This window comes from Dipteris shenzhenensis, chromosome 1 (genome assembly GCF_047967505.1).
Source record: "Dipteris shenzhenensis isolate YYH24624 ecotype China chromosome 1, Dip_SZ_1.0, whole genome shotgun sequence".
NCBI classification, from domain to species: Eukaryota; Viridiplantae; Streptophyta; class Polypodiopsida; order Gleicheniales; family Dipteridaceae; genus Dipteris; species Dipteris shenzhenensis.
Genome location: NC_141596.1, coordinates 13,924,383 through 13,949,004, shown reverse-complemented (window position 1 = coordinate 13,949,004; position 24,622 = coordinate 13,924,383). Strand labels below are relative to the sequence as shown.

Genomic DNA, 24,622 nt, shown 5'->3' with positions numbered 1-24,622 from the left:
TCTCTTTCACATACTTAAATACAGATTCCAGTTTTCACAGAAAAAATAGAGAGCACAGCTCACTCTATCCCCTACAACGACTATGGATCTCAACATTGCTTTCACCGTATGAAGATTCCGAGGTGGACAGATATCAACCAAGACACTTTGAGATGCACCGTACTACAGAGTCAGGGTTAGGGGCCAGATGGTGGCACCAGTTTCAGATCCAGCCTGATTATGTTACAGGATAGAGGTCACAATTCCAAGCACCTGCCCCAAGCTAATTATATTGTTCACAGATGCATTCAGTTGAATGCAGGAGTTAGGCAGATAGGGGCAAGTATTTTTGGTCTATGTCAATGATGGCACAGCACCATCAGCCAACATGGACAACTGTTGACGGTATTGTTGCAGGAACACAAGGAGCAGTTCCTAGATCCGGATCCACGAAGTTGATGTCGCAAGTCGGCTTTCTAATACAAGTTTGTGGTAATGCCCTTCCGATGCATTAAAACTGCCAGGCCCATTCACCAAGATGATGATTTCCATGAATCTCATCGGCCATTGCATCTTTGTTTTTTCTGGCGGGGTCCCATCAGCATGAGTGTGATCTCAAATAGTACAACATGCTCCTAAATGACAACCCATTCTAATTAACTAAAAAGAAGTCCAGGATTTTGATGGAGAAGATTCTGCACCTTGGGTAGTGTCAGATTGGACTACACTAATGCCAAAGCAAAAATGCACCGGAAATCACGTTATTCATGGGGATTTGCCAAGCCTATCACAAGCACATCAAGGCCTTGGCAAAGATAGCCATTCCCAACATGAACCTATTGTAAGGAGGGAGGACTAAGAACCAGCTCATCAGCTTTACTCCCAAAGCTCTCATAGCCTTCAATTAGTTGAGAACAGATGTCACTGCCTCAACATACTTAATGGGATCAGCCTTTTGATGTGAGGTCCTACGCTTGTATAAGCATCGCGACTCCTTAGAGTAGCCATGAGTTTAGGCTGGCTTTCTCTGATTATCATCATCTCCTGGCAGCTTAAAAGGAGGCTTTCCACCTATGTGTGTGTATATATATATATATATATATGTACCTTTGTAAGACTAGAAAAGTCCAATCATACAAATTTAGATTTTTTGTTCTAAAGACCAATATATATATCCACTTATAAGAAGGCTATCAACCTTCCCTAGAACTATGTGAGCTTCCACAGAAGAGGATAAAGGGCCATATAGCCATGCATGGAAGTAGGAGCTGCTGACGTCGATAGCAGCAGCAGCCTGCCACATCAACACAAGGCAGAACAGCAGACATACAGTCAGGGGACTTGGAGCCGGTCCAGGCAATAGTACTGGCCAGGACAGCAGAAGAAGTGGGCCATATGGCCAGGTGGCAGTGCGCTAGCTCAGCTGATATGGCAGTCAACGACATAATGAGTTGCTTCTATACATCAGGACTGGATGAATCAGCAAAATAGAACCCAGTTCAGCCAGCTTTTTGATGAAGAGGGGAAGCACAGGTGGAAAGGGGGTGTCACCTTCTTTCATCATCAGCACCATCAGCATTCAGTCCACAGCAGCCCTTCATGAGCATAATGGGAAGGGATCCAGATGCATTTCTTCATCATCAGCAGCTTCATCCTTCAGTTCACAGCAGCCCTTCATGAGCATGTCTGGGTCCATCAGGGCCCCGGTATCTTCAGGGAGCAGCAGCCCTTCATGAGCATTCATGGGAAGGCAGTCAGACACATTTCTTCATCAGCAGCAGCTGCAGCCTTCAGTCACAGCAGCCCTTCATGAGCACGTCTGCACCCATCAGGGCCCCGGTATCTTCTCCGCTCCCTGAATTTGTATTTTGATACAGGGGGTCCACACTCCAAGCGGCACGATTTGGGGAAAGAGTGCTCCATGAGAAGTCTGATGGGTGTAAGTGCCCCACAGAGAATCCGTCTCTCAAACCAAAACATCCAGCAAAGAACCATTGCAGCTAGTGTGGGGAGTGGGAGAGGAGGAAGAGTCTGTATCCTCACAGGAAGGGGCATCCTTCATCTACAGTTCTACACATCATCCAATTTTCATCCCCACTTCTGAGCAGACTAGAAAAATATGCTAGGGCACAGACCTTGCATGATGAGTCAGCCTCAAGATCCTCAGTCATGCGGACAAATTAAGATTGACTATTAAATTCCAAATAAGAAACATATGCAGGTTGACTTCAAAAACCCAAATCACATAACTGGCTTCCAAGCGACCTTCGTTAGACTAGAATATATCCACGCTTAAAATTACAATACTTCTGTAAAACAGGCGAAAGAACAAAGGAGAGAGAAAAAGGGGACTTGTAAGAGACATAAAACAAAACTCAGTAAAACACAAAAATCAAAATAAAGAAAGAAGTAAAGCTACCCTAACGTTCCCATCAGTACCCAAGCATAAGCTGCTATCAGGGTTTCAAACTATGGTATAACAACGAACATACAAACAGGAACAAGGAAGTAAAACAGAGCAGTGATTTCCAACGAAGGAGCAATTTTCAATATTTTTCAAACCACAAGAGTATAGAGACCAACTAATATGAATTTTGAAACCATGCCTATCCAGTCTATGCTGGTTATTCGCCTTCATAAGGGTTTTCCAACATAGAGCAACAGTGAAGGACAGTATGACACTGCTATCAGGGTTTCAAACTATGGTATAACAACGAACATACAAACAGGAACAAGGAAGTAAAACAGAGCAGTGATTTCCAACGAAGGAGCAATTTTCAATATTTTTCAAACCACAAGAGTATAGAGACCAACTAATATGAATTTTGAAACCATGCCTATCCAGTCTATGCTGGTTATTCGCCTTCATAAGGGTTTTCCAACATAGAGCAACAGTGAAGGACAGTATGACACTGCACCTGTCAGACAGTACCTGCCAGACTCAATGGCTACCAACTAAACAGCCGGGGGGACAATACAGGGAAGAAACGTCAGCTTAAATAAGAAATCCCTTGGGTCACCCCTGCGCCTCCTATATAGAACCCTGCATCATCCCTGAGCTCATGTTTGTGGCTTATGATACATCTACCATTTCGTATTGTATTAACTCTCTCTGAGTTTGCAGTTAAAAATAGTTCCTGGAATAAATTTCATTCTTACAGAGTGTTGGAATACTGAAAAGAAAGAGTAGAGTGGACACAAACTCAGAATACTTGCTTATAGAATGAAGAAGAAAGAGGTCCTTAAGTAGGCACCTCATACAAGGTCACTGACATCACTGATGACCTCAAAGCTCCACAATCATCTCCTCAATCTGCTCCTAGATTCACTCAATCATCCTATGTGGCTTTTCCACCACCTAACTGTGCTTGTGGGCACCTAACTGTGCCTCTAACACTCACACATAGAAACATAAGATGTGCCTGAGGCATACACCTTGAGATATCCCAACAAACCCCCCCTCAAGGAGATGCCTCAGGCTATGTCAAGGATACATCTAGTCTCATAGTTTCTCATGCCATCTCATGGTGGTCAAGGATAAATCTATGGCTAGGTTCTCATGCTAGCAAGGGTTCCCTTGGGTGTAAGGTAAACAGAAAGGGATACAAACAGACCTTCCAATGGTTATCTCCCCTACATGTACATGCACACAATGTCTGTAGGAGGTACCATGGAACAAAAACATACACATGGCTTACATCATAAGGTGACCAGAGGTGTTTACAAAACACACAAAACACAATAGTTTATTTTCATTCATTTTGGAGGACTATCCAGGCTGAGTACCTTGACATAAAAAGAGAGATCTGGAGCATACATAGAGATGAGTTAAAATGCATAATCTTCATGGGATGCCTCATCTTGTGGAGGCAAATTCACTGTAAGTAGATTTGCATTTTCTGTCTTTGCTTTGTCTCTGCAAAACTTCTCACTATGGTTGTTTTTGCCACAGTGCTTGCATGGATTAACTTTGAAGCAGTCCTTTGAAAGGTGATTTGTCTTTCCACAGTGATTGCAAGGAGAGTACTTGCCCTTCTAGAATTTCATAACATAAGCAGTGTCATTGCCTTTCCTTAACTCCATGTGTCTTTCTTCTTCTTGGAGAGCTGAGATAATGCCTTCAAGGTTTGGATTGGGAAGATTCTTCAAAGTGCTTACAATGTGATCAAAGCTTTCAGGCATACTCTTAAGTAGTACTGCCATAGCATCATCAGGGGTGATAGGAGAGTTGATAGAAGCTAACTGAGTCATAAGACTCCGCATATAGTTGACATGGGCAGCTAAAGTAGTATCACTTGCCATCTTTAATTCAAAGAAAGAGATTTTAAGTGATAGTTTAGAAATATGAGAGCTTGCACCAAAAATCAAATCTAGCTTCTGCCATGCTTCTGATGGAGACTCCAAGTCAGATATATGATGTATGTAATCATCACCCAAAGCTAAAGCAATTATACCATATGCTTTTTCTTCTCTTGCTGGATCCCTTGCCGGTCGTGTCGGAGCTGAAGATTCCCCAGCATTTGAGGCCGTAGAAGAAGCGGTAGGAGTAGATTTGACAAGTCCCCATAAGTTCTCCCGCATTAATGCAAATTTTACCTTCATTTGCCATGTATGGAACCCCTTTCCATTGAACTTCTCAAGATTATATATGGTAGCCATGAGAGGGTCTAACCCAGATATTGGGCAGTGTCTATCTCTCTTACAAGGCAAAAATAACTGAAAGACTTCCAAAATATGAGCACTTAATGTAGCAAATAGTAGTGACTAGATTTCAAACAATGATGCTTCTTCTTACATGCTTCATAGAAGTGGATGAAATAAACATTTTCCAATCAAAACCAGGTCTAGCAAGTCAAAACAAAACTGAATCCACACTTGTACTGAAGTTATTGAAAGCTTCAAAAAACCAGAAATGCTAGAGTAGCATTTTATGTAGCATCATCTTCAAAAACTTGTCCAAAACTGTCAAAACTGAAAAGCTGAACTTGGAGGGCTTGTAGCTAACTCTTCAAAGCAAGGAAAAGAGGACTTTCTGAAGCAAAAGAAAGCTCATATACCAGAGAAGGTCCAGTACAGAGGTTGGACGAAATGGTGCGCACTTTTGCCCGGGAGAGTTGCTACAGGCTGAAACTGAGTTTTGACGATTTCTCCCTCGTTACTGAACCAAATGACCTGAAAAATGGCTCAAAATCTTCGTCTTGAGGTCGCCCATCTACTCCTAAGAGGGCTCAGGCAATGGCGGAGTATGCAGGGAGTATTGAGCAACAGAAGAAATTCGCTTTTTGGAGAATGGCAGCCACCACAGACGTTTTTTCTTCAATTGCTTGCAGGTGGAAGTTCGCCCATACTAGAGGAGTTTCCAGCTCAGAGGGTTTGGGCAATGGCTGTTTGTAGATGGAGAACCAAGCTCTCAAAGATTTTGGGAAGAAAGAAGAAAATGGAGAAGAAGAAGATGAAGAAGAAGATGATGATGTGGCAGAAATGGGCTCAAGGGGGATCAAAGGGCTCTGATACCATGTTGGAATACTGAAAAGAAAGAGTAGAGTGGACACAAACTCAGAATACTTGCTTATAGAATGAAGAAGAAAGAGGTCCTTAAGTAGGCACCTCATACAAGGTCACTGACATCACTGATGACCTCAAAGCTCCACAATCATCTCCTCAATCTGCTCCTAGATTCACTCAATCATCCTATGTGGCTTTTCCACCACCTAACTGTGCTTGTGGGCACCTAACTGTGCCTCTAGCACTCACATATAGAAACATAAGGTGTGCCTGAGGCATACACCTTGAGATATCCCAACACAGAGGTCATAACTTATTCAATTTCCTACAGAGATCCTGAACACAACGTGCAAATTGCAAAGAAGTGCAATTCATTCAGCCCATGAAAGAGAGGAAGGCTGAAGAAATTCCAGAGAATATTCCATCACTGTACCTTGACAAAGGAGGACATATGTCGCTTTCCTTACCAAGTTCTTGCAACTTTTTTAAAATAACCAAATTTTCAACTAAACATAGAAGCTCTAACCAAATTTTCAACTTTCTTACACGTTTTCACTAAACCCAAATGCCAAGAGAAGCTCTAATGAGAAGCAGCGAGTAAAAGATCAGCACATACTCCCCAATAGATGCCTCTCCTCAGCCTGAACTGCTTTTAAGGTCCCCCAAAGAAGACATCTAGATTATACACCCCCTCTTTCATTCAGTAGGTAGCTAAAACAAACCGACTTAAGAGTAACAATTGCTGCCCATACGTTTCCAGGACTCGGCAACATGCCACAATAACAACATATATGTAAGATCATCTGCCCCACTATCAGACGTGAAATGCCCAGACAGAATTTGGAAAGAATGAGCCACATGCAAACATACAAGCGCCATTCCCACTCTTCTTGTTCTATTGTATAGCTTTAATGCTAGGCAAGCCTGCAACGTTAGCATCAGCGATCATAATACACTGCACTCAACTATTTTACCACAGCATACATAAACAAAACCATAGCACCAAAAAAAAGAGATAGATGGCCCAAGCAACCTCCAACCACTCTGGATCTTATACATGAAAAACTTCTGTAGTTCAAAGTATCATCTTGATTCACTCTCGATATCAGACAAATATCATCTTGCCGTAATGTCTCAGACCCTGGCAGATGGACCAATCAGGATCAACACAAAGTAGTATCACACCGAAACCACAATGGACGTTAGCTTGCTCACTGTTGCAATAACCAAGGCTAGTAGCCACTGTGAGTGATACTAGTTCGCAATTTTGTAAACCTTGTATCCCATATGGTACTGAAGCCAACAGGAGGAAACACTCAAAATCTTTGTGCAGCTGAGGGCGAGAAAGTACTTTTCGAAGACAACAGTGTGGATACTTAAGTCCATGCAGAGTCCCGATCCATCAAACTAAGGGAAGCAACCTGTCCGTATGTACTAATGTACAAATGGCTATCCTCAAGGTATTCTCTCTGAGAAATTGCCAAAGCACACATATCAAAAGGGGAAATCGAATAAAGGATTCCCATTTTAATACATACATAAAGGAGCACATAACAGCAAGTACAGACAACTTAAAGACAGGTAAGAACGTCAGAACGTAAAACCTACGAGCATACTGCATGCCCAATGACAGGTCCGGAAATGATTAAATGTTACAAAACCATAGCAGGACAAAAGTCTCCTTACAGGTTGCCTTATCCAGAACTAGTGGAGCTTGAGCTGGAAGGCTCCTGCTTCCTATGACTCCTCTTACGCCTCTTCCTCTCAAGTTTGGCCAGCTCCATCTTCATTTTTGTGTAGATTTCAATCTTAGCTAACTCAATGCGAGCAAAAACCTCTGAAAATCCTGTGACTGCATCCGCCAGCGCCTGTATTGGATTCTCGGACTTCATTTTGCGCTTTTTGGCATGGGCCTTTCCAGGAACGCCAGGGAGTTGAGGAGCTTTACCTTGCTCACTGGAATTATCGGTAGACTCTTGAGTCCCTGTCAAACTTAAAAGCTTCATGTGCTGCTGATATAAATGAGGCTGTAACCCATCCTCTGACAAGCCATCTACTTCCTCAGCTCCAGCTTTACCGTTCTCTAATAAGAACTCCCTGCAGGGTACATCGTAGCGAATACTATCCACAGCACATTCTTCGGGCGAATCAGAGCATTCAAGCTTTCCTTCCTCCTCCTCTACATGAGTATAATCGTTAAGAGAGGATTTCTGATGCCTTTCCAAAGGATCCAGAGCTTTTCCCTGCTTCAGCATAGAACCCATCATCTCATCCAACTTAGCAAAAAATGGCCAGGTCACCGCGCTCCCGTTCACCGCCTTTCGTTTTTCCATCTTGTACCGCCGCTTCAAGCTATCGACCTTGTCCCTGCATTGTTTCATCGTCTTCAAAGACTTGAATCCTTCGCATCGCGTGTTTACGTTGTTGACTACCTCCTCCCAGTCCTTCGTCCTCAGGTATCCACGACCGACAGAAAACTTCTGGGCATAGCTATCCAGTAGAATTCCGACCGACTTAGGGGTCCAGTCGGAAATTTTGGATTTGCGGCCCTCCTCGTCACTACCCATGGAGTGAGGAGGAGGGCCAAGCTTCTTAGGCACAACCATGGAGTTCAAGGGGTTGGGGTGCGCTCCTAGTGTTCTGGCCAGAGCTGGAGGTGGAAGCTAACGAAAGGAACGGTGGAGGAAGAGAAGGGAAAGGGGAGGAGGGAGGCAAGGCTACAAGCCAGGAGGAGGTCTAATTCTCCTGCGGTACAAGCTCGTCACATCGCTCTGCGCTCTCCATGACAGAAGGGGCAGTGCGGCGTCGGTCTGATCTATGCGGTTCGATGAAGCTGTTGTGAAGCCGCTTGCTTGAGAGGTATCTTCGCGCTAGGGACGGAATTCGTCTCGTACCGTAGCTTGCCTGCAATATCTGTCTCGATGCCTACGCTAACTCTCTCTCTCTCTCTCTCTCTCTCTCGCGCGCGCGCGCGCTCGCTCGCTCGCACCCCTCTGCCTGCAATCTCGATGCCCTTCTGTTTCTCTCGCTCTCCAGAAACAGTCCAGCCTAGAACAGTCTACGACCGCCCCATTATTCCAAAGGGCCTTGGAAATCTCTCCCGTGCCCCAAACGCCAGCCGGAGTCGTTCGACCCCTTCGTAAACTTCAACGCCACTCGTCGCTTGCTCTCCCTGTCGCAGAAGCAAGAAAACGCGGAGCGGCAGGCAAGACAAGCCTGCAGAACACGCGAAGAGGAGGAGGAGAGAGGGGAAGGAAATCAGACTGGGTCGCCGTCTTAAACTTCGTCGTCGTCGCATCATCAGACCTAACGCCAAATCCGACGACGTTCCCATCGCAACGCGCTTCTTTCTCACTAACTTACGGCGCTCTACAGCTGTTGGGGGGTTCCGTCTGACCGCCCTTACCGGCGGCAGCCTTTGAATCAACGGTACGTTTCCACGTAAGGCTTTCCGGTTGCCCATGTGATCGACCCTTACGGCACCCCTGTGCCTTGGAATTTGCTTCCCCTGTTCACTCGCTTCTTTCTCAGCGCAACATCTCGTCTCTGCATCATCTCGCATTCTTCATCTTGCTCTCCTCTACAGAACATGTTTATCTGGATAGCACCAAAATGTCACACACCAGAACTGCTTCGCCTCCTTCCCTCTAGCACATCCGTCGCTCCGCCATCACATCATAGCCTCCTCCATTGGACCCAAACGCGTCTGCATGAGTTCTTCTAGCATCACGTAAAGGACTTTCTCTCGACTATATAACACGAGTCAAATAGAGGAGGCTGGGTAGCTTGCCTTGCCTACTAGGACAACCACCCGGGTAGCCTCGTGTACCTGGAGCCTAGGCTCGGTAGGCTCCTTTACAAGAATGCACCACTTCACTATGGATCGATAGCTCCCAATGATCACCACGACATTGCCCTCCTTTTATTCCATTGGCTCGTGGAATCCCAACTAGCTTTCCCTTCTCATTTCTTGTACACACTTCCCATTTTCTTTGCATTAAAAAAAACCTCGTGGCTATATATCGCTCCCCATTTTCCTTTGCACGAAAATGCTCTCCTTTCTTTAATGCATCATAATCCTTGGAGTGTCACGAGCACCGTCCCATGCTCTCATAATAAAGCTAACAGCGCGGTCAACAATCCTTTTCCTTGACGGGGACGTCTTAAAACACTCGCGAGCTCTCTTTACTGACTTGCCCCCCGCTAACTTTCTCCCGGTTGCTACCAACCTGGGCTTTCACCAAGATTACAAGTCGACAGCTAGCAATTTGCAAATGTTTGAAAATGTCCCCGTCAAGGAAAAGGATTATTGACCTAGAATTGCAATCTTGGCTATAGCCCAAGGCTGGCAACCAATGAGGGAAAGCTAGCCAACCAAGTCAACTCCCTAGGAAATTCATCTCGATGCCCAAGCTTTCCACCCCTTAAAGAACCTTCACCCACAAGGCGTGCTTTGGTAGTTAGAGTTTTCTCTATGATGCTTCTTTAGTAGCCCAAGCAACTCCTCAAGGCGACATGCACTCCGCCTACCACCTATTTGCCATAGCATACACGAAAATAACTTAGTACAAAAGCATGCATATATTGCTTTGAGCATGAATATTGAAAATAGTTCTTTTGGGAATCAACAAAGAAAGCATAGATGTTTGCGATTATTGAGGGGGTCATCCAAAGATTATTCTCCTAGTAGTCAATGACTAGGTTATGGAAACCTTCAGACTAATGCCACCCCTTTGTTGACTATCGAGTCGCAGTTGCACTTATGGGGAGGTGCGCTAATCACGGCCTGCAACACTACCACCATGGCAACTTTTATTTGGGTAACTCACCCATATCCATACATTTGAGGCTAAGCTCCTCAAGGAGGGCCAGCACACATGCTTGATTAATGCAAGAGGTTTATACCCCAGTCTTTTACCGCCATAGAGGAGAAGCACGAAACATTGCATTCACAGAGTTTTTATCTAGCCTCTCATACAAGACCCCACCTGCACACCATAGGCACCTACTAGGACTACTATGGAAACCTTGAAGGTTGGTGCCTCAAAATCTGAGCCAAAGACTTCAACATTGAGGCCCAATGTCGAAACCACTAGGAGGAAACCTAACACCCTTTCTACGAAGTCAATGCTCGCCAGTAGCTCCTTTCCCCAATCCAAGCACATCCATATGGCTAAGGATAGATGCCGTACCATCATTTTCAATGGTCATGTCCTCGAAGTAATGATTATTTTAGATTGTCCACCTCTCTCTCTCTCTCTCTCTCTCAAACACCACCTTTGTGTCTCACCATTGTAAAAAGTGGATTGTCATCAAGAAGCCCCATTACAATGCTTTTACAAAGCCCACCAGGCAACATGGCAATTAACAGGTTAGTGTGCCCTCCGAGGTGCTCTTGCTTATTAGATTGGTGGCAACTTTCACCCTATTATGAAAGCTCCCCCACTTATTGTATGTGGGAGCAAATTAAAACTACACACTCACCCATTCAATTCCAAGATTCATCGCATTACACCTTAATCACACCCTCTAAAATGTACACTCCCTTCACCATCCTGTTATTCTAAATTTTAAATATGTAGTCTTTGTGTTAGTGATTGAGTGCGGGTCCTCTTTCAAAAAAAGACCCCAAACTAACATCTCGATCTTTGCTTACTACGAAACGAACTCCCAACATCCCTTCCTCATTACACCATCTAGAATGAGGAGCAATCATCATTTTCAAAATTTGCATGGGCTCCCTTTCACTTTACACTCCTCAAAAGTGTGTGCACACATGCACATGTTCACATGCATTCCTAAATACCCACTCCTTAATACACATTTGTAAAATGCCCCTACCACATACCCACTCGCACTCACACATATGCATAATTGTGCACTAAGCACCTTCATAGCCTTCCATTGCCTATAGCATCAAAGTATAGAGTCTCTCTCTCTCTCTCTCTCTCTCTCTCTCTCTCTCTTTCTCCCTCCCCCCCCCTCCCTCCCTCCCCCCCCCCCCTCTCTCTCTCTCTCTCTCTCTCTCTCTCTCTCCCTCCCTCCCCCCCCCCTCTCCCTCCCTCCCCCCCGCCTCCCTCCCTCCCCCCCCCCCCCCTCTCTCTCTCTCTCTCTCTCTCTCTCTCTCTCCCTCCCTCCCTCTCCCTCCCTCCCTCCCTCCCTCCGTCTCTCCCTCCCTCCATCTCTCCCTTCCCCCCCTCTTCCCCCTCCCCCTTCTCTCTCTCTCTCTCTCTCTCTCTCTCTCTCTCTCTCTCTCTCTCTCTCTCTCCGCCCCCCCTCCCCTTCCCCCCCCCTCTCTCTCTCTCTCTCTATCTCTCTCCATATGTGTGTGTGCTCGCATGCATAAACATGTACTTGCACGAGCAGCTGCATGATTGTATTCTAATCTAGCCTATTACCTTTTATCATTTTCATAAGAATACTATGTAGGACTTTATTGTTTGACGTAGCATGTCTATTACAACTTGGGGAAAAGGTGGTTGATGTTTCACATTCTGTCATCATAAAGTCCAAGATAGGCGAATAAAAATAACATTCATAAAATGACCACGTTGTGGTCATTATAGCAAACTATATTAAATAAATGCATGTGAAGTTAAGTATATATTCAAATGAAGATAGGAGAAGTTATCTAGCATTTTGGAAGTTTCCAACTCACTTCTAATGATTTTTTTGGAAAGAAAACTAAGTCCTTTCTCTCTCTCGCTTCTTTAGTAAGTCTTAAAGAGTTGGTGGAGGAATACATATTTTTGTAAAAGGCATATTATTTCAATGATCCTTTCTATTTGAGCAAGAAGATACCTCATCTTTAGACCCTTATGGGATATTGAATCAATGAATATAAGATGTAATACACTAGGATGAAACTATTATTTAGTGAAATTCACTTTGTTTTAAGGTTGATTTGACGCTAATATATCCTATCATCTATCCTCCTATGGTGTTGCTATGACATAAAAATTTGTTCCTTCTTCTTCTTCTTCTTCTTTTTGTTTTTCTTCTCCCTCCCTCCCTCCCTCCCTCCCTTTCTCTCTCTCTCTCTCTCTCTCTCTCTCTCTCTCTCTCTCTCTCTACTGCACGCTCACACATGCACTTATGTGCATGTGTGTACATGTGTGCATGAATACATGTGCACATAGTGTGGATGCTCTATGTGTGTGTGTGTGTGCACGTGCGCGTACATTTGCACATGGATGTGAATGTGTTCAAGTGTCAACCTCATGTCTACATGTGTGCATGCATGTTCTTAATGTGCATGTGTCCACATGTGTGTTCACATACATGCACACGCAAACATGGATGCTCTCTATGTGTTTGTGTGTGCATGTTTGTGTATATGTGTGCATACGTATATGCACACACAAATGTTGATGCTCTCTATGTGTTTGTGTGTGCAAAGGTTTGCATACACGTATGTGTCTGTGTGTGTGTGTGTGTGTGTACACATGTGTGCACACGCACTACTAGCATTTACAACAATATCAACACGTACAATCCATGCTTTTTTAAAAGTTTTTTTTGCAAGCTTGCAGCATTGATATTAGTGCAACAGCTATATTCATTGATATTATGGTCTCTATTACCGTCAATATTAGCATCGATAAAACTCCAGTAAGCATCAATATTAACATCAGATAATGCTTCTTAAAAACTACAGCATTGAAAAAAGCATCACTAATCTACAAGCACCTTAACCATTGACACTTTTGGACTAAGTGGGGTTTTGCCTTGCACCTTGCAATAATGAAATCAAATACAAATGTTTTCACAACCAAATATATTTTCTATCAATGTTGTCCTCCATTCTTTAATCAATTGAAGCCTCAGTGGAATCTTCCTTGTGAGATTAATGCCCATCCAGTCGATCATCAAATATAAATGCTTTGAAATTCACTTGCAAAATCTCTTGTATGGTTCCAACATAATCCATTTCACATGTAATGTGATTTGTATCCCTTGCACTAGCTCTATTGTCTTGCAAGAAGTTGGCCATGACTCCTTGATCAAATTTATTACACTTTACATTGAGTTTCTCTACTCAGTAGTGACTACCATACAACCCACATTGCATTGGTGCTACAGAGGTGATGGAATTTTCTTTAGCATATACATAAAGCGTATAAAGGAATGTAAATAAAAGCAATATGATTATACGCTTGTAGATCACAACCCCATGCAAATTCCTTCTCCCAATCTGACACAATCTCCCCTCTTTGAGTGGCATCTTTGAGAGCATCTTCTAGCCAATTAATGGTGCATTTAGCAAGCCTTACCCCAATAACTCTAGAGGACAAGGCTTACCTCTATTGGTCCTTTGCCATGCTTTTCTATTCTCTTCTCTTTAGCTCTTTCTTGTTCTTATTGGTTGATCCATTTTTTCACATTTGTAAAGACAAAAGGTGTTCACTTGAGTTGCAAGCAAAAACTCATGTTGGTTTTCTTTCCCTTCCCTTGTCTGATCTCTCCAATAACTTGTGGACCATCACTATTATGCCTAGATTGATTTGTATAAGGAACTCCATAATGTAAAACATTAACTCTTGCACCAACCATCCTTCTACCACTCTACTCTCTATTCTAGCTTTGTGCCTTACATACCCTTTCAACACCTTCATTAATGGGTTCAAGAAAAACATCCACCAGCTAAGTAAAGCTCTTGCATATGCCACTTCATTTGCCAAGTGTATGATTAGCAATAGTGGGTTCTTCTTGTGTGACTTGTTGTTAGTAATAGTGCTCTAAGACTAGGACTTTGTTCTATCCAAATAGAATTTGGACCACCATCCCTTACCAATTCTCCTTGCACAAAGGCATCCAATAGTAGAGAGACATGGACACATGCTTCATAGCCAAGCATGGTATTGAAGAGAATGGGATGCACCTAAAGAAGATCATAGGGATGCTAGGAGTTCAATCGTAGAACCTGAGATGGCAGAGAGTAAAGATAGTTTGTGTTGAAATGAGGAGTGTTCTTTCTAAAGCCCTCTATTATTCCCTCTATTATTATTCATTTTTCTTGTCTCCTTTTGACCTGCATCTATTTTAAATGAGCGCTCTTGATACATTTAGGTTACCATAAGGAAATCGGGCTAAAAATGTGTGTGTCTCCAATGGATATGATACTTTGCACAGGTCTTAATCTTAATCGCATAAAGGCTTGTGTAAAGTGTCATACCCATCGGATACATTTGCATGTTTGGGGATGCATGTTCCCTTGTTTCTTACTACTTATCATCCATGAGTATAAAAAACTATGCATTAGTGTGCTTCTAGTCTATGTGTTTGTATTTGATGGGTATGATACTTTGCAAAAGACATAATCTTACTCACAGTAAAGCTTGTGAAAAATATCATATCCATCGGATAACATTTGCATGGTTGGGGATGCATATTTCCTTGTCTCGTACCCACCCATCAAGCATGAGTGTCAAGAATATGCATTGGTTTGCTAATAGCCTATGTGTGTTTCTTCGATGGGTAAGATACTTTGCATAGACCTTAATCTTATTTGCATCAAGGCCTGTACAAAGTATCATATCCATCAGATATCATTTCCATGGTTGGGCATGCATATTTCCTTGTTTCTTACCCAAACGTGTCTGAATGCATGCCAATAGGAATTTTCTAAGAAAAGTGCATGTGTGGATCTTTTATGGGACAAGATTTGGAACAAGGCTTGGGCTCATTGTGGCCTATATGAAAATCAAATCTTTTCCCATTACAAGACATGGAGCCCTATATTTGACCTTACCATATTGAAATCTAATTAGCTTAGGGTGTGGTAAAACAAGTCTATGCACCTTATCAAATGCCATAAAGCCTAGCATGAATCTTTGTAATATCATGATTTAGAGACCTACTAACCTTGGTCCCATTTGGGACGCCCAACATTCCCATGCAAAACTAACATCATGGACCCACACGTATCCAAGTGTATGCCACTGCAATTTGTCTAAAAAGGTGCATGTGCTAACCTTTTTATGGGAAAAGAATTGGCATGGTTCTTGGGACAATAGTGACCTAGAGAAACACCAAATATTGTCCCATTACAAGACACGAAGCTCTGCATTTGGCCTTACCCTATTGAAAATCCATATGGAAAGTGTTCAATAAAGAAAAGCATATGCGTAAGGAAACCTAGCATGAATCTATTTCCAATTATGATTTAAAGGCCCACAAATTTTGGTACCATTCTGACCACCAATGCTCAACTTCTCTATGGAATACCAATGTTGGTGGACCCACATGTGTCCAGGTGCATGCCTCTTGGGACGTAATAAAAGTAGAGATGTCTAGACATTTTGGCATAGTGGTTAGGTCCATAGTGACTAGAGTCACACCAAGGCCCCATTACAAGATATGGAGCCCTACATCTGGCCTTACCCCATGGAAAATTTATCAGCAAGGTGTGTGTAAAGAAATGCATGTGCACCCTAAAACAAGGCCTGATGCTACTCCAAATGCAATGTAACCTAGCATGAATCTTTGTCCCATTGCGATTCAAAGGTCCACCAATTCTAGTTGCATTCTGAGCACCAATGCCCAACTTCCCCATGTAGTATAAACATTGGTGGACCCACATGCATCATTCAAATGACAAGATTAAACTTTTCAAAGAGAACCATTTCATACTTCTTATGTGCCAAATTCCATAACCCAATACATGTCATCAATTTTGTAGCTATGTCAACACATGGAAATGATCAACAAGTATATTTCTTCAAAATTTAATTAAAAATTAGTCAATTTTTTATAGGATTACTATTTTTGTATCCAAAAGAGTATCGCCCTAAATACCGATGGAGCTAGCAATGTCCTTGTGGGAAAAGCTGATGTGTTGCTCGCATTTCTCCTTTCAAACTTTCAAGATCTCAAATTCTCTGCCCTTTAAAATTCCCACACACCTCCTACACATTTCAAGCATTGGAGACATAGTTGGAGAGGGATCCCACTCTTCAAAATTGAGGCCTATCTCCTCTAATGTGAGCTTTGATAAATTTTTTGTTCCTTTCTTTCTCTCCCCTTCCTCCTCCTCCTCTCTCCCTTTCCTTTGCCTTTTCTCTCTCCTTTTCTCTCTTTCCTCCCCACTCTTCTTTTCCTCCTCCATTCCTTTCCCATTCTAGATTTCCCTCTCCCGTCTCCCCTCCCTCTCTCCCATTCTTGATTTCCCTCTCATTTTTCGCATGCATGGAGGAAAAAACGTGGTTGGAATGAATGGATGATGCTAGATTTGAGAGAAAGAATGTACCTCTTGCTTGTTCTTCGTTGAGTAACAGCTCAATGTCCTTTGCTTCACATCCTTCCTTTCTTGTGGTTCTCTAAAAAAAAGTGAACAAACTCTAGGCACTGTAAAAACACCCCTAGTATAAATTTACAACAACTAGAAGCCCTGGGTAGATTGATCACAATCAAGTTTGGCAGCCTCGGCTCAAGTCACAGCAATTAGGGCCTCCTTAAGTAGTTTATAGCAAACTCGGTCTTCTAAAACAATTTCTAGGTCTAGCCTCTTGGTACAAACTGCAACTAGGTCTTGGACTCTTGGAATAAACCATAGCAGATCTAAAACACTAGTGTGGGCTAGAAACCCTAATCATAGCAGCTTGTTAGCCCATAGGTGGCTACAATTTAAATCATAAGAGAGAGAGAGAGAGAGAGAGAGAGAGAGAGAGAGAGAGAGAGAGAGAGAGAGAGAGAGAGAGAGAGAAGAAGGCAATACACAACACTAGAGCCTAGAAATAAGCACTGGACACCCATGAAGGTATTTAAAGCAAAAAATAAAATTTGTACAACTAACTCTATGAAGAGCATGAAGCTGAGTACAACTCTTGAAAAAATCTAGGAGCTCTGAGGCCATTCTTTTATAGAGTGGACCTAGCTAAAATCCAGACCTGTTTTTCTACAAAGCAACACTAAGAGTTCTTGCTTTACCATGCTTTTGCGTAGCTTTTGTGTCCTTTCTAGAACCCCATGTGGCGCCATCTTTCCTATTGCTTTTTGCCTTGTAGTACCCACTTTTGCCAATTTCTCCATCATTGTTTAGCCTTTTAGCACTCTTCCAAGTCCTACACAAATACCAACACTTTAACCCATTAAAGGCTAGCAAAACGCATGCATTCCTAGTCCTTAGACTAGCCATAGTCCCTTGTGGGTGTTCCCATAGTTCTTTTTTACTAATGCAAAGCAAAAGTAAAATAATAAATTTTATTCTTAGTTACCAAAGCAAACATTCTTACATCAAAGTCAATTCTAATAAAGATTACTCTTTATATCTTATGAGAAGCACCAAATGGTGACATCCCATTAGCTACTAATCAATTGCACTCAAATAAAATGCTTCTTGATACACTTGCAAAAACTGAGGGTATTCTGTAAAGAATTTCTCATCTACCCACTTGGCGAATAGTTCTTAAACTTAACAAGGTATCCGCGCAAATGAGCTTGCCTCTAGGTCCTTTATTTTTTTTGTGATATGCAATCTATTCTGGTTGGAGGATCTTCTCCATCTCTTCCAACTTTGGTGGTGCTTCTTGAACTGGTTTAGTGGGCATTGGTCCTTGGTACTTCTTGAGGAGACTCACATGAAAGCGTTGTGAATCTTCCAAGTCTCGGGTGACTCTAGTCAATACATGACTTCATTTATGGGCTTACTAATGTGGAAGGGCACATAATATCTAGGAGACAACTTTGGGTATACTTTTTCTTTCCATTACTTGCTTTTTCAAACATAAGTAATGCCCAGCAGGCTTCAACCTCCTTCTCTTGAAGATTCATTTCTCTCTTGTGCTTATTTCCATCCTTCTTTTGCTTTTGTTGAGATCTTGCAATTGTTTTCCACACCTGGGAAAAATTGATCAGATGCAAGTATCCCATCCTTTATTTTGAGGATAGGTGACAATCACCTTTCCATAAATGACATCAAATGCGGATTTTTTTTGGAGCTGTGAATAGTATTATTGTATGCAAATTCTACAAGAGGGAGATACTTTTCCCATTCATTCCTCTATTTGGACACATAAAATTTGAGAAGATCCAATACTGCAGAATTGGCATTCTCACTTTGTCCATCCATCTGGGGATGAAATGACGATGAGAAATCCAACTTCATACCCATGTTATCAAACAGTGCTAGCTAGAAGAAACTAGTCATCTTGGGATCTTGATTACTGACAATCGATTTAGGTATCCCATGGTGTTTCAAGATTTGTGCTAAAAACAACCTAGCCATGTGGTCCTTCTTAATGATTTTTCTCATGAGAATGAAGTGGGCCTGCTTACTGAACCTACCAATTATTGTGCATATCCCATCATTCCCATACCTAGATTTGGGAGTGTCAAAGATGAGGTCCATCACAATACTCTCCCATGGTCCCGATTGTATGGGGCAGTGGCATGAGAAGTCTTGGGGTCTTGTGCCTATCATACTTCACCTTTTGGCATGTGAGACATTCCATCACAAACTTGTGTATATCCTTCTGCATTCCTAGCCAAAAGAAATATCTTTCAATGGCTTGTGTAGTAGATGAAATGCCCCGATGACTTGCTTAAGGAGGGGCATGCTTCCAAAACTTTAGCTCTCATGTCTTGATCATTCTATATAACGAAACCATCCTTTAGTGTATATTGATTGGATAATTGTCCCTGCTAGATATTTCTCATGGTCTCTCTAAAATATGGATCCTATGAATTAAAGCTCTTTCATGGCCTTTAGGTGTCTATTGTGGGGGTTAAAGGTCACTGTGCCTTAACCCCGGTTATGTACAATACTCAAACACATATATAAATGAATGAAAAAGAAGATTAGGGTGGTTCTGCACCCACCAAACTTGTGTGACTCTCTGTCTCTCTTTCTCCTTCTTCCGTTCTTGCTTCCGTTGAGAGCACTCTCAACTGGTATCAGAGCCCGAGTGATCTAGCTGAGCGTGCGTGAATGCTTGAAGATCAGCAGCTCTGTGGGAGGAAGAAGAAGCTCTGTGGGAAGCTTTGTGGGTGACTTTACTTGCATCCGAGTGTGCAGAGACCTTTGAGGAACATTTGGAAAAGTCACTTTGGCTTTGCGAAGTGGTTTTGAGAGCCTGTTAAGTGGTTTCAAAGAAAAAGTCGTTTTTTGAGCTTTTTCTTGTTCCGTTCGATGACAGAGACTCCGTATTGACTTGTAGAGGCAACTATTGCTTGCTTTTGGTGTCCACATTACTTCAGGAGCCTGGAAACACCTTCATTCCTAAATCTGGGATCATTTCATTGGATTTCTGAGTCACTGTGTCAGTTCCTGCGTTTTTTGCCCGGGTGTTGGAACTCAAGTTTGGAGCAACCATCTACAGATTTGTCAGTTCCGGTGGACTCAGGAGGTCCTAAAACTTCTATGTTGCTCATCATTCGCACTCCGGTGGAGTTTACAAACAGCTCTGTTTCAAAAAACGTTTTTCAGTCCGTGTGTTGGACCCAGTGATTGAGACCACGGTTTCCAATACCGTCTATCCCATTGCGTTCCGGACGCCCAAAAACCCCTACCTATCAATTCTTGCGTGATTCGGTGGAGGATTTTCAGAGTTATAAATCTCTGTGTATTCGATTTCGTCTCTCTGTTATGCATTTTTCATACTAAGGTTTTGAAACCTTAGATTTATGCCACATGGCAGTGGATAAGTGTTGACTCCCATTTCTCACTCATCCATTGGGATTTTGGAGTTCTGGCAGAAGAGAGATATTTGCAGATTTTCTTGCTGAGTCCGATTATGCAATGGCGCCCATGTTTTGAAGCATCTCAGGTTCTATTTTCAGTAGCGCTCATTACCGTGGGACTATGATTTCTTGAGCATATGTTATGCAGATCACTCTGGTTGCAGAGTTTGAGCAGTGTGCGCTCATTCGTGGTATGCATTGGGTTGCAATGGATTATTTATAGGCCATTTGGATGCATTGCGGTCCTTGTTGGATGCGCTGATAGGCCCAAATTGCCGAGAAATTGCCTTGTGGGATGCTATTTTTTATGGACGCTTTGCACATGGATGCTATTTTAAGCTGAGGGACAGCTTTGACACATTGCAGGTGATGCACTGATAGTGCTATGCTCTCTTGGATGAGATATAATTGATGCATATGCCAGTGGACTGTGTTTATGCTTGAGTCATTTGGCACTTATTGGCATTTTCTTTTGGGCCAGATTTGCTCATATGGATGCATAGTATATGCACATGAGTCAGATGCATCTTTTGATGCTTTGAGCTTTGAGTTTTTTGTGATATTTCAGTCTATTGTGGCATACACATTTGGGTGCACCTAGTATTTGGTGTGATTCTCTCTTGCAGGGACTAGCATTTGGGATTTTGTTTCATTTGCATCATGGCATCCTCTTCCATGTCTGAAAAGGAGTTTTTCAGCATTAGAAAGTTTGATGGGACAAACTTTTCTTTGTGGAAAGAACAAATAAGGGATGTGCTTATTCAAAAGAAGCAGATTAAACCCTTGGCAGGGATTGAAGCTAAGCCTGCAAATATGTCTGAGGATGATTGGAATGAGTTGGATGCATTAGCAAAGTCTACTATTAGACTTCATCTTGCAGAGTCAGTTTATTTCACAGTAGTAAATGAGCAGACTACGGAAGATTTGTGGAAGAAACTGTGTGCCACTTATGAGAAGGAAACTGCCTCTAATAAAGTTTACCTCATGAAGAGGTTGTTTGAGTTGCAGATGAAGGAAGGGGTCTCCATTGCTTCTCACATGAATGAATTCAATATTATTTTCAGCCAGCTTCAGGCTCAGAAAATGAATTTTGATGAGGAGACTAAGGCAATATTTCTCTTATGTTCATTGCCATCCTCATGGGATACCTTCCGTACAGCTATCAGTAACTCTGCACCTGGTGGAGTACTGAAATTTGATGATGTTGTGGGTAGCTTGTTGGCCGAGGAGATTAGACGGAAGTCTATGGATGGCAACAAGCAGGATGCAGCCTTAAATTTGCAAAGGGGCAGATCACAGTTCAGGGGGAAGTCCCAAGAAAGAGGGAAATCTCGTAGCAAATCCAGGGCACGGAACATTGAGTGTTACCATTGTGGCAAGAAGGGCCATATGAAAAAGGATTGCTACAAGCTGAAAAGAGAGCAAAAGGATAAGAAAAAGAATGCAAATTGGGGTGCAAATCAAAAGGAAGAGAGTCCAAGGGAGGACAAAGGAAAAGTGAAGATCGAGGAGATCAATGCAGTCACACAGGATAGTGACAATGACGTTCTTTTCATGTCTAGTTTATCTGCAGAGTTGCTTACCACCTCAGATGATGCATATTCCCAGGATTGGATTTTGGATTCTGGTGCTTCATTCCATGTTACTCCCCATAGGGAATGGTTCTCCACTTATGATAGTGGAAAGACAGGTTGTGTGCATCTTGGAAATGACTATGCATGTGACATAGTGGGAGCAGGTGACATATAGTTTTCTTTTGGAAATGGGTCTGCATTTGTTTTGAAACATGTGAGACATGTGCCTAAGCTGACCAAGAGTCTTATTTCAGTGGGTCAGCTAGATGATGCTGGTTTTTACACCACTTTTGGCTTTCAGAGTTGGAAAATTCAGAAGGGCTCTATGCTTTTGGCCAAGGGTGCCAAGTGTGGGACTTTGTATCCCTTACATGTATCAGGGGTATTTGATCATGTTGTTGCAATAACCGAGCAGCCAAGCACTTCTTTGTGGCATTGCAGGTTGGGGCACATGAGCCAGAATGGAATGAAACTCTTATGCCGTTTGGGTTATGTACCACATTTGAGTTTCTCTGATTTTGAATTTTGTGAGCATTGTCTCTATGGGAAGCAGACTAAATCAGCCCATAAAAGAAGGGGAAAGAAAGAGTTTGAAATGCTTGATTTGGTGCATTCAGACGTATGTGGTCCCATGCCTACATGGTCATTAGGCGGGGCTGAATACTATGTGACATTCATTGATGATGCAACTAGGAAAGTGTGGGCTTATGCTATAGCTCGGAAGAGTGATGTGTTCCAGGTATTTCAGAAATGGCTGGCCTTGGTTGAGAATCAGTCAGGTAGAATGCTTAAATGCCTACGGACTGACAATGGTGGAGAGTATCTCTCTCATGACTTTCAGCATTTCTGTGATAGTCGTGGGATTAAGAGGGAGCTTACATCCCCTCGTACTCCAGAGCAAAATCCAGTTGCAGAAAAGATGAACCATACCATTCAAGAAAGGTTGCAATGCATGCTTTCCAATGCAAGTCTTTCTGGTGGTTTTTGGGCTGAGGCAATGAAGACTGCAGTGCATGTGATCAATAGATCACCTAGTAAGAGTTTGGATGGTGGTATTCCTGAAGAGGCATGGAGTGGCAAGAAGCCCTCTTACTCTCATTTGCGTATATTTGGGTGTGAGGCATATGCACATGTGCCAAAAGAGCTTCGAAAGAAGCTAGATCCTAAGTCTAGGAAATGCATCTTTCTGGGTTATGGTGAAAGTGGAGAGATGGGTTATCGTCTCTGGGATCCAAAAGCAAAGAAGATCATACGCAGCCATGATGTGGTCTTCAATGAGAAGAAGATGCATAAGGCACCCATGAGGGATGTGGAAATGAGGAGAATCACTTTCCAAGATGTGAATCCACCTACATATGTTGATAGACAGCAAGCTGTCCATGCACCAAATGTGCAAGAAATGGTGCCACCAAGTACTCCCACAGGTATACAATCAAGGGTAGATGATGGACCATCTATTGGTGGAAATGATGAGCCAAATGTGGCTGATATGCAAGTGGGACAGCAAGCTGAAATGCCCTTGAGAAGATCATCTAGAGTGTCTAGACCGCCTGATAGGTTTGTTCCAGGGGTAGACTATGTGATGCTTACTGATTGCGGGGAGCCTTGCTTTTTACAAAATTTTCAAATGCTTTTAGTTGGGAAAAATGTTTTCGAAAATATTGCATCTCTCTCTCTCTCTCTCTCTCTCTCTCTCTCTCTCTCAAGGTTACAAAATCTCAACATTTGTATGCTTACAAATTTCAAATCAAAGACAAATGAAGCCCTAAGAGTGCCTTTATTTGGAAAAAATATATTTGATACCAATTTGTGTGTGTGTGGATTCCACATAAAAAAAAGTGAGTGTGTGTGTGGAAAGCACCTACTATATGTGTTCACTTATGAAGAATAAGACTTGGGACTTGGTTTCTTTGCCACATGGAAAGAAAGCATTGCCATGTAAATGGGTCTACAAAATGAAGGTCGCAGGTGATGATGTGCCTAGGTACAAGGCCCGTTTGGTTGCTAAGGGGTTCAAGCAAGAGAAGGGTGTGGACTTTGATGAGATATTCTCTCCAGTTGTGAAGATGACCACACTTAGATGCATGCTTGGACTAGTGGTAGCAAGGATATGGAGCTTATGCAGATGGATGTCAAGACAGCTTTCTTGCATGGGGATTTGCATGAGGAAATTTACATGGTGCAGCTGGAAGGCTTTGAAGAAAAGGGCAAAGAGCATTTAGTTTGCAAGCTGAAGAAGAGTCTCTATGGTCTTGAGCAAGCACCTAGAGAATGGTATCAGAAGTTTGATGCTTTCATTCGGTCCCAGGGTTTTAGAAGGAGTGAAATTGATCACTGCCTCTACACTAAAAGGGCTAAGGATAATAGCCTGATAATCCTGGCACTATATGTGGATGATATGCTATTGGCTAGTAAAAATACTTATGAGCTAGATGCATTAAAGGCCAAGTTGCATGAGGCCTTTGATATGAAGGATTTGGGACTTGCAGGTCATATTCTTGGTATGCGCATCACGCGTGATCGGAGTAGGAAACTCCTTTGGCTTTCACAAAAAGAGTATGTTACAAAAGTATATTGCAGCATTTCAATATGGAGGGGGGGAAGGTAGTGAGTACTCCCATTGCCTCCATATGTGAAACTGAGTCATACAGATAGTCCCAAATCAGATGAGGAAAGGGCCATGATGGCTAAGGTTCCTTATGCATCAGCAGTTGGGAGTCTTATGTATGCTATGATAACTACTAGACCAGACATTCCATTTGCAGTGGGAGTTGTTAGCCGGTATATGGCTAATCCAGGAAAGAGGCATTGGGAGGCAGTTAAGTGCATCATGAGGTACATGAAGGGTACCAAGGAGATGTGCATTTGCTTTGGTAAAGGAGACA

The 24,622-nt window shown here is 42.7% G+C and overlaps 1 protein-coding gene across 2 annotated transcripts; it reads right to left on the bottom strand.

The window, feature by feature from the left end:
* Window positions 1-6,516: 6,516 nt before the first annotated feature.
* On the bottom strand, window positions 6,517-8,807 carry LOC147905423 (uncharacterized). Of its 2 annotated transcripts, none has more exons than XM_087372391.1 (2): window positions 7,154-8,807; window positions 6,517-6,944 (listed from the first exon to the last, which is right to left on the bottom strand). In XM_087372391.1, exon 1 carries the CDS (start codon window positions 8,088-8,090, stop codon window positions 7,179-7,181), a length of 912 nt encoding a protein of 303 aa, XP_087228517.1. In that variant the 5' UTR covers window positions 8,091-8,807; the 3' UTR covers window positions 6,517-6,944; window positions 7,154-7,178. The 2 variants fall into 2 exon arrangements, with proteins under 2 accessions (XP_087228517.1, XP_087228512.1); XM_087372386.1 differs by having other exon boundaries at window positions 6,517-6,953; window positions 7,171-8,806.
* Between the last annotated feature and the right edge of the window lie 15,815 nt (window positions 8,808-24,622).